Source organism: Dicentrarchus labrax, unplaced genomic scaffold (assembly GCF_905237075.1).
Source record: "Dicentrarchus labrax unplaced genomic scaffold, dlabrax2021, whole genome shotgun sequence".
NCBI lineage: Eukaryota > Metazoa > Chordata > Actinopteri > Moronidae > Dicentrarchus > Dicentrarchus labrax.
In genome coordinates, this window is record NW_026136703.1 from 17,418,311 (window position 1) to 17,429,008 (window position 10,698).

At 41.5% G+C, this 10,698-nt stretch overlaps 1 protein-coding gene across 1 annotated transcript in view; it reads right to left on the minus strand.

The window, feature by feature from the left end:
* hs6st1a (heparan sulfate 6-O-sulfotransferase 1a) overlaps positions 1-6,487 on the minus strand; it is a 57,914-nt gene extending 51,427 nt beyond the window's left edge. The window contains exon 1 of the mRNA XM_051388795.1: positions 5,541-6,487. Within this exon, the coding sequence (XP_051244755.1) occupies positions 5,541-6,040 (500 nt within the window). The 5' untranslated portion in view covers positions 6,041-6,487. The remainder of the gene's footprint in view (positions 1-5,540) is intronic.
* Positions 6,488-10,698: the final 4,211 nt, after the last annotated feature.

A 10,698-nucleotide genomic window follows, 5' to 3' on the forward strand; every position in this document is an offset into this window, starting at 1 on the left:
CATTCAACATCCTTTCACTGTATTGTGAAGGGCAGAGAATAAAACTTTTGAAGAACCACTTGCTTGACCGCATTATCTGTTGTTGAATTTGTTCTTGAAACAACATAGAAAAAAACATCTATCTAACAACGACTGCTCAGGTGTAACAACGTCCACAAAGTTTCAACTAAAGATTCTCAATGTATATTAAATGATCAAATATTCTTTTCATTAACGAAATGATTGTTTAGTGGTTTCCAACCTGTGGGACAGGATCCCACCAAGGGGCCATGAGATATATTTAAGGGTTTCGAGGGATGATCACACATTTTCTTTTTTCTTGTGAATCTTTGGATAATTTTACCCCCTAATAATTCTATCTTTGGGTCTAAAAAAAAAAAATTATTATTATATTATAATATTCAAATAAAAACAGGAAACTAATATATTGGTTGAACTGGTGAAAAACCCCAACAAAACTGACTGGATGTTTTAGATGTCAAAAACATGCTCAATTACCAAAGGCCAAATTACACCTTCAAATTGCTTTGACTGAAAAGAAAAATAAAAAAATGCGTTTTAATGATAGAGCCTGTAACCAGAAAATGTTTTCTATTGATTGATTATAATAATTCTCATTGATTAATTTTGTGATAGAAGTCCATTAATCCACTAATGATTCAAGCACTAAAAGGGAACACTGATCCATTGAGAAAAGCATCCCGTTTTCTACCTTATCACCACAAAATGTATTTGAATGCCTCTGTCCTTATGTCATTAAGCCCATTCCCACACCAGTATTAAGCCACTAGCGGTAAACCCAATTAGAGCCTGGTCTCCACCAAAGACAGGCTTAGGTCCCATAAGAGAAGGCGATTTGAGCCGAGCCAACAGGCAGGGAATATCTGGGGATGTGGGAATGTTCGTTGGGAATGCTGGAACGTGGTGCATTCACAGGATGAGCGGACGTTACCGGCTTTGGAGCGCCTGGCCGCCAGCGCTTAAACCTGGCTAATCTGATTGGATTAACACCAACCTGCCTGGCTACACATGAGCGCACGCACACACTCATACAGACAGGGACACACACACACATTTGTACTATATGCCAATCAGTCGGGGCTGCAGCTTCCCGGAGTTCATCTGGATTCTGGGTTGTGCTGGCTGGCTGGCTGGCTGATGGCACCATGCTGGGCTACCACATGCACACGCATCCTCTCTCACGCCACACACCCACACACACACACACACACACACACACACATTAGAGTGCAGTGATTTGTGCTGTGAATCTGAAACAGACCTATTGAAAGAAGAGTAAAGCCCAGTGCTTGACAACCGTGCTAATTGACTAGCCCCCTCCCCAGCAATGAAACTAAACGTTTTCACCCCTCCATCTTTTATCTTTTCAATCACTCCCTGACAGCTCTCCTCTTGTCCCACACTCATCCCATCCTCTTCCTCATATTACTCTTCATCTCCTCCTACCCCCCCCTCCCCATTCCCTCATACTCATACATGTAATCATTCATTAGAACCAAGGCAGTTGTCCATTAGGCAAAGCAGCCATTTTGGAAATTGCAGCAAATCTTCCATGAAAAGACATTTCCTCTAATGCGGTAGTCACGCTCGAAGGGAGAGGGAGAGAAAGATGGCAAAGGGAGAGAAAGAAAGACGAGGGGGCAGAGATGGAGAGAGGAGAAAAAGAGGAGAGAGAGGGGGAGAAGAAAAGTGAAAGAGAGAGATAGAGAGTGAGCCCCCCGGCCATAAAGCCACCAAGCGGAAAGCAAGCCTGCTGTTTGATTAGAGAGTGACACCATCATGGAGGGAAGGAGGGAGAGAAAGGATGGAAGGAGAGGGAGGGAAAGTGTTTCAGAGGCAAGTAGAAGGGATGAAGAGGAGGCGGGAGAGAAAAAGATGGAGAGAAAAAACAGGGAGTGATTTGAGAGGGCCCAGATAGAGGCAGTAAAATTAGCCCCATCACTTTGCTTACTAAGACGCTCTATGACACACTAGGATTAAAAACACACACACACACACACACACACAGTCATGATTTGCGTGCACACACACCACACATGCACAGGACAGATGGTATCCTCCATCTGAAAGTGTGGCTCTAATTTGAGTAAAGTGATAGGAACCTCCTTAACCAATTAGAAGCCCCATTTCTAAGGCATTGCATCAGGGTCCTGTGTCTGTTTGTTCCACACACTTGTTAAAGTGTGTGTACTTCTATGTGTGTGTATTAGTGTGTGTCCCATGGGATCTGTGAAAAACATTAAAACTGATATAAGAGGTGGGAAGTGACAAATCCAGTCTGAGTGGCTCTCTGCTGAGTATGGGAGTCCTTTTTCTCCCACAATGCCACTGTTCATCTCGATCTCATCACCAATCAAAGACAGACCTGTCTCTCCTACTACGAGCCATTCATCTCACTGCCGCTCGCTCCTACTTAATGCGCCTTCCTCTAAAGCTGACACATTTGTCACCAGACCAAACTAAGCCTAATCCATCGTAGCATTTTTTTTTTCCTCTCCCACAATTTATGATACACTGAATTTGAAAAAGCACCATATTCAATCCAATTGCCTCAATGTCTCGATAAAGTTTTGATGCCCTCTTGAAGTAGAAACATTATGAAACTGTGCAATACAGAGCAACTCAGACCCATCTGTAGAATCAATGAATAATACACAGCAACAGGTCTTGGAAAATGTTTAAGTAGTAATAAAAAAAACAGCTCAATAGCAGGTTTGGACAGTCAGAACTGTTTTTTTTAAATAGTAGTAAATCACTCTTTTGCACCGTTAGTCAGATGAAACAAGCTATTTAAATCTGTCAACATAAGCTCTGCAAACTTGTGTCGAGAACCAAGATACTATTTTCTGGCATGGTTAACCAATAATGAAAATAATTGTTCTTGGCACTAACAACATATATTTGTTTTCATCATAGAATGAAAGTTTAAAGTAATGACAGTGAATTTCAATTATAAGTTACCTAATAACAATCTATTTGTACTTTTCCCCCCTCTTTTCCTCGTGAGTTGTGTTTGACATCCATGTGCTTGGATTCAGCTGATGGAAATGGTCCTAATTCACATTTTATTTTTTGCAGCATTTGAAACGTTTGTGCAAAATTCACTTGACAGCTGGACGAGAACACAGCTGCAGAGAGATGCTGGATCTCAAAACTGGAACTGCCGCTGCTGCGAGGTTAAACATTTCTAGATTGGATGTTCTCTCTGCTTCTCACAGTTGAAAAACACAACTCCAAACCACTTCCTCCAAAAGGTGAACTGTCATGCCACTGGCTGGGGCTACAGATTGTTTATCTCCTCCACACTGACAATACGCACAGCTGATCTGACAGCTATGTGTACAACACTGCGCCAAGAAATCCCTCACCACCATTCTGTAAACACAGATGATCTTTTTCACACTTTCTCTGGCCTCTGCACCACAGTGCTACTGCCCTCAAGACAAATGTCCCTAAACAAGCATTGCTACAGTGATACAAGGGAGCCAAACGGCGAGGGAGACTTGAACATACACCGACAGAAGCACGTAGAGAGAAAAGCAGGCGATGAGACAGAAAAAGACACAAAAATCGCTTTCGGTTTCTCCTCAGTGCTTCTCTTTGCAGCGATTCACTTGTCTCTCCTGTGCAAGTGGGGCTGTGTGTAATATGGAGCAGCATTGTTTTCCTTCAGGGTGCTATTAAACTTATAGTCCCTAGTTTCTCCTGTCAGGAGTGATAGTATAGTCGATTATACCAGAGGCAAAAGATCCTTTTCTGTGCTGCGCTCACACCCATGCATGCATACCCGGACCTCTCTCATCCACTCTGCCTTCCTGTCTCTTTATGTTCCCGTGGCCTCTTCAGGTGCACCACAACACACATAAATACACACCCATGCAAGAAACAGTGCTCACACAGAAAAAAAGTGATGAAAGGCTGTTTATCCTGCATCCACTGTGATATCTCAGCCCGCCATGCAAAATGGCTGGACACGTTATCACCTCTGACCAGGGGAAACCACGGGAGTCAGGGACTGACGCCAGCAGCAAATACCAGCGCTAGTGTGTGTGTGTGTGTGTGTGTGTGTGTGTGTGTGTGTCCCAGCGGTAATAATCACCCGGATTAGAGCGGAGCCAAACCCCCGCAGGGTCCCCCCTCTCTCTCCCTCCCCTCCCTCCTGTCGGCCCAGCCCAGCCCTGCCCAGCCTGCAGCTCTGATCCCCAGTCTGAGCAGCCATGGGAAGCTGAGCAGCCGGACTGACATCTCCAACCAACACTCCCTGGCTACCAGACAGATAGGCAGAGAGGCGAAAAACACTTCTTTCTTTAAAATTCCCCATGTATTTCAAACCCTCCTCCCTTTGTTCTATTGATCATCCATAGACAAAATAAAATATTGAACAAGCTCAGGCAATACAAAGACACATAACCCATTCAACAAGCATACCCTTTAACCACAAGGGTGCAGTGAAATGGAAGTTGATATAGCCGTCAATATGTCTGGGTGAGGGATGTAATATGTTGGCAACAACAATGGGTAGGCACTGAGAAAGAAATGGGTTATAACTTAATAAGAATGCGCATCGTGTCTGGATACCTCGCAGTCAATCAATGCGGGGGATTATTATTACTGAGTGGAAATGTTGCCTGGATGTATTACACTCCCCCATGCCTGAAATAAATTCAGACAAATCTGAGTGTGTGATTCTGTGGGAGGGCACCCTGATACTGCCACCCATCAACAATTGTCAGGGGCACTGTTGAACTCCTGTGGCATTCGTGACAGAGCAGCGGTGAAAAGTCAATCAACATTTGTCTCTCAGCATCTCTTCTCAACCCCTTTGCCATTCTTCTTTTTTTTTATTCCGTAAAAGATAACACTGTCCCACCCAGCGAGGAGAAAGACCTTTGATTTAAGATAACACAGCGACCAATTACACCCATTAACTCCCTGCGGGAACTTTAATGTGCTTGTGTGGTATTCAGCTATGGGGTTAAAATTACCTTCTTGTTATGTTTAATCCTCTCTGGTGTCACTTTTACATTTTTTGTGGCATAAATCAGACCAAAAATAGCTGCAAACTCATGTCAGGGTTTTGATATTTTCTGTCAAATGTACCTTTAGATTACACCTATTATAATTGTCTCTCCAGGGGAATACGCCTGCATTAAAGGATCTTTTGTAAACCAGACAAAGATGTGTGAGAAACTGTGGATAGAATGTGGTATTAATTTAGTAATTTTATATTTCATTTTCTGTTTAGTGTGGTTAGATGATTTGACTCTTATCCCACAGAAAACACAAACTTCCAGCTTTGTGAGTTCACAGTGACCTTATTTTCTCGCTGCAATACACATATAAAATTACATTGAATAAAACAGAGTAATCTAGTTAAAAAGTTAGGATATAATCCTGAAAAATGTGTCAAAGAGTTACAGTAGATTCCCAATTTTTAACTACAGGTTACAACCTACATCTCACACTTAAGAATTCCTCAGAAAAACTACACAGTCAATAAAAACATCTCCCAGTTTTACCTTTGATTTTTCTGTTTGTTCTCCTTCTTGTTGAGGACCCCCGGCACACAGTTGGTGAGCTCGGTCCAGTCGGCGTGCAAGCCGCAGCTCCAGCCGGTGGAGAACCGGGAGAAGAGCCAGGTCTCCTTGCGGTTCGGCCGGTAGCAGGTACACTTCTTCTGGCCCGGTCTGCAGTCGCAAGGGACCTCCAGACGGACATTCTGGACCAGGTGCCTGCCGAAGGTAGTCCCCCCGGTCTTCTGGATGTGCAAAAACACGATCACGTCCTCTCCTTTGATTTGGAAATCGATCGTCCTCTCCAGGTCCCTGACGGGGAAGTAGTATTTCTTAACGTAGTGGGGGTCCGGAGTCGGGAAGATGTCCCCCTCGTCTTCCTCCGTGAAATACCCGTGCGGGGAGCCGAAATTGATCACCCCGGGAGCCACGTACTGATAGAGAATCAGCATGAAACACACGGATCCGACGACGATCAACAAGAATTTGCTGCTCCTCTCGACCATGTTCCTTCCAAGTGCGGTCCCTGCAGTACGCTACCATTTCCCAGTCAAGCCGACAACAGGGAGCGCGGCGCTCGGCTTCTGCATTCTCCCTCTCTCTCTCTCTCTCTCTCTCTCTCTCTCTCTATCTCCCCCTTCCTTCCTCCTCCTCTCCCCGGCCAAGAAGGACTCGTTTTTTCTGGGGCTTCAAGAGTGGCTCATTCCGCTTCGAGACGACCGGCGAAGTTGGCTCATCGTTCAAACCGACTCTGTTCAACACCGTGAAAGACGCATTGTAAACTCGCTCTCCCCTCCGCAAAAAAAAAAGAGAGTCCCCCCCTGTAGCCGACCCTCCCCCGTTTTTACTTTACTTTGGTTTTCCCGTCCGTCTACACAACAGGCTCACTGCATCACCATGGTGTTATATACCCAAGATGCAGCGCGAATTCTACCTTTTCAACCTCTCTCGCTCCCCTCTCTCTCCCCTCTCTCTCTCTCTCTCTCTCTCTCTCTCTCTCTCTCTCTCTCTCTCTCGCTGAGTGAAAGGGAGAGTCGCTTTAATTTAGTGGTTGACACGTAACGGCCGCGTCATCCGACATTAGCCAATTGCTGGTGGCCTTGGATAGATAGATAGATAGATAGATAGATAGATAGATAGATAGATAGATAGATAGATAGATAGATAGATAGGCTACTATAGTATTTCTAATTAATTCTTACTTTGTACTTATACTCCATTACATTTCAGACAATTACTACATTTTTGATACTTAAAGTTAGTTTTTACATATATAAAGTATATATATATATTATGCTGCTGTGTTAAGAGTTTATTTTGTTTAGTTATGTTGATATAGTTTGCTTTGCTTTTCTTCAATAAAAAATGTGCACTGCATTCACCATGTTCCTACATTTTTTAAGCCTTCCTCAATAAAACATATTTCACAGTGTATTTATATATAATGTGGTTTATATGATATGCTGCAGTACTGCATGGCCCAGTAAAAACAGAATTATATCATAAGCTAAGCTTTTTGTGTCTTGAGATAACTTTAGTTATGAATTGGTGCAATACAAACAAAAGTGAACTGAACTTAAAACATTTTAATTGAATTTTTCAACATTTCTAGTTCAGTGCTTTTAGTAGTAATGGAGTATTATTCGACCATGGGAGTCCTATTTGTACTTTTCTGTAAGGAATCTGAGTACTTTCCCATCACTAGATAGACTGTAGATAGTACTGTACCTAAACTAATACCATCTTTAAGTAATAAACCAAACTTTTGCTCAATTTAATGCAAAATTTTTGCTGCTACAGCCTCATGGTCTGGTATGATCAGTAGCCTATAATGAGTATTGTTAATGTCGGTATAAATTTATTCTAATATTTGCTGCTACCAATTGATTTTTGGGGTGTTACCAAAGCGAATCCTATCAAAAAACCTTCAGGGCTACAGTACTGATGATTTCCAGTTCAAGGTATTTAATGTCTCGCCCCCAAAACTTGCATCCCTGGAAGAAAGGGCTGGTAAAGATTGTGACTTTTGGTGAGGAATATAGGTGGGGGGAAGTACAATGCAAACTATACATTTTTATTTAGCAATCATGTGCAGGCTATATTCTCCATTCATATTTCTCTATACAACCTTGGTATTTTCTCTCTATATACACACATGTAAAACAAACATGGGCAACTGTATAAATGACTGTAAAAAGATGATAAACAACATAAAAATGACAGATAATACAGAAACAACTCATACTGCGATCACTAAATGGTTATCTAGGAGTATCAGTAAAAGTAAAAGCAGTTTTAATGCATACAAACTGGTTTTCTTCTTGAAAGAAATGTGGAACTAAATGTAGTCTATGTGGAAGCTGTTGCATTAATAGTGAAATTGAATGAAAAATTAGTTAAAGGTTGTGAAGTCAGTGAATTATTCCCTCATCTCTGTTTTCGTTTTAGACATAAGACACTTTATCTGCCATTTGTAGGCATACAACAGATATTGTTTGGTAACTCTCAGCAGCAATAAAAACAAGATAAATAACCAATACAATAAGTGTGACAGGTAGTTTCTCCATCTGTGTATTTGAAGTATTAAAGCCACACGGATGAGCAGGTAAAGTAGTATAAAAAAATACATAAAATATATTGCAACTACATGCAACTTCCTTATCCCCATCACAAGTACTCAAAACAGCAACATGAGAAGCAACACAAAAGTTTTGAGTGGAACAAAGCTCCGTTTACAGGAAAAACCATAAATGTCCGACAACCATCAAATCAACGATCCCTGGTGGCTCACGTTGCTTCTCGCGTTGCTACCGCTGGTGGTCAGCACTGAGTCCTGCTGCTTCTTCATCAAGAGCCACCGACCAACTTGTCAGGCATATTTATGTGATTCCCAGGGGCGATTACTGTCGAACATGTTTTGAATAATCACATCTAGAAATGGAAGAGAGAGACATGTATCAACTGCTGTGTGTTGTTCAGATAAGACTGCAAACCAAAAAGGACGATGTGCTATTTATTTTATTTATTTCTTTGCTTTTTCCACCAGTGCCCCTGAGGTTTCACTGCAATTTCTCTGGCATTTGTTATTGCAGATGTTTATTGTGGTAATAGGGCACAGCAAAAATGACTGCGTGTAATCTTGGTAAGCTACCAGGCCTGATTCCCACATGTTTCTTAAATGAAGCTCAATCAGTAAGATCAGTCCAATCAGCAGGCCCGCAGGGTGTGAAACCAGCAGTTGGTTGTGGCTGATGGCAAATGAGGTTGGTAAGGGATGAGGGTATATTTTCACTTTGAGTGGTTTGGGTTGATGATGTGATGTGTGTTTAGTCAGGCTGTAATTGCCTGTGTGCTTATCCACAGTTTCAGCTTCCATGATTTCCCAGTTGGGTTTGGATCTCTAAAGGCCTGCGCTCATCCTCCTCCTGAAACCTAACTTATACTTTATCTCAGGTAGTTTTAAGGAAGGCCAGGTGTTCAAGATGTTCAGATACGCACTTTAAAACTGTTTCAGTATGTAAGAAGTGGCTCTCATTTGGTTGTTTAAGTCACTTTTACCACTTTCTGATGAGTCATTCTTTATAAAGGGTTATTGTTTTAAAAGCTCTAAAGGTTGGTTATCCATTAATAAATTCTTGTGGGTTTTATACTTTCTTGTTCCTGCCTCTTGGCCAGGTCGTCGTTGTAAACAAAAAAGTAAATAATTAATCAAGTCTGCAGTTATTAGCCTCCACAGGTTTTTCCAGAGGTTAAGCAGTATGTTTCACAAAAGTTGACTTGAGTTAATAACGTGTAGCTTGTAGCTGTAGATCTATAAAGCATTAGTAATTGACTTATAAACCACTAATAAAGCCATTAGTCTCAACTTACAAAGCCTTTATAAAGGGTGACGCATTTGAAAATGGTACCAATTTTTTGGTTTTTATTTTTGAAGCTATAAAGCAAAACATTTGCTGGTGCCAACTTCTTCAAATGAGAGGAAAACTCACTCCAAACCACACATTTCTTTTAATAGTCAGATTCCCTTTTTGTCTGACACAAGGAAGATCCAACTAAGATTGAAACGTTCCTCTTTTTATTGATGGAGTTTCCCCAATAGCCTTTCACTTACTTGTGATGCTCCTTCTATTCCACCTTCGAAAATGTAAGGATATACTGCATTTCTGTGCTGTAAATTATTGTAAATAGAATAGATAGGTTTGGGTTTGACATTTTATAACATTTTTGATCAATAATGAAAATGTCCTTTCCTCACTGGCTGATACTAACATTAAAGATTATGTTTTTGGCATTTTGCCTTCTTTGGCTTGAGGGAACTCCAGGTTTACAGTGGGTCAGCTGGTTTGTTCTGGGAGTATGCACAACTAATATTAACTGATATGATTAAGTCTTGAAGAGGATCAGTTTGGTTAGACCTTCATTATTACAGCTTTGTCCTTATATGTTGCATACTCCTAAATTAATTAGTTTAATCAAATGAAACACAGCAAATCCGGGGCCAGGTAGTATCGGGGTTAATATGGACCCAGCAGCTAATTTTTGCTCCAGGTCCCCATAAGATTAATCCTCCCATGCTTACAGTGTAGATATAGACAGGAAATGTGGACAGAGAGAGTGAGAGAGAGAGAAAGAGAGAGAAGTAATGATTATTTGGTGTATAAAAAGTCTGGCAGTAGTGACTAATGCCACTTACACAATTTCCCAGACAAGTGATGTCTTCAGATTATTAGTTTTCTTCAACAGTTTCAAATTCAAATATGTATCATTAACCTTTATATAAGATGGAAAAAAGCAGAAAATCTTACATTAGAGAAGCTGGAACCAAAGGATTTGGCATTTTTTGCCTGATGGCTAAAAATAATTATTCCAGAATCAAAATGGTTCTACTTATCACTTATCAGTGAATCGACTTATTGTTTCCCCCCATCTGGTAACATCCCAACACTAAACCCTTCTGTTCTTTCCTCCTGTCCTCCCGCCCGTCCACCACATCTCCTCTGGGCTCACCACACAGCCTTGTGGCCACCACATGTGCATCACCGAATCCTGAATTTACAATCACATCACGTGAATTAACTGCATTTGTCGAATAACAAAAACTCCCGCTCAGCCCAGTCTGGGTTTTGGACTATTTGCACTTTGACAGTAGACATTATTTTATTTC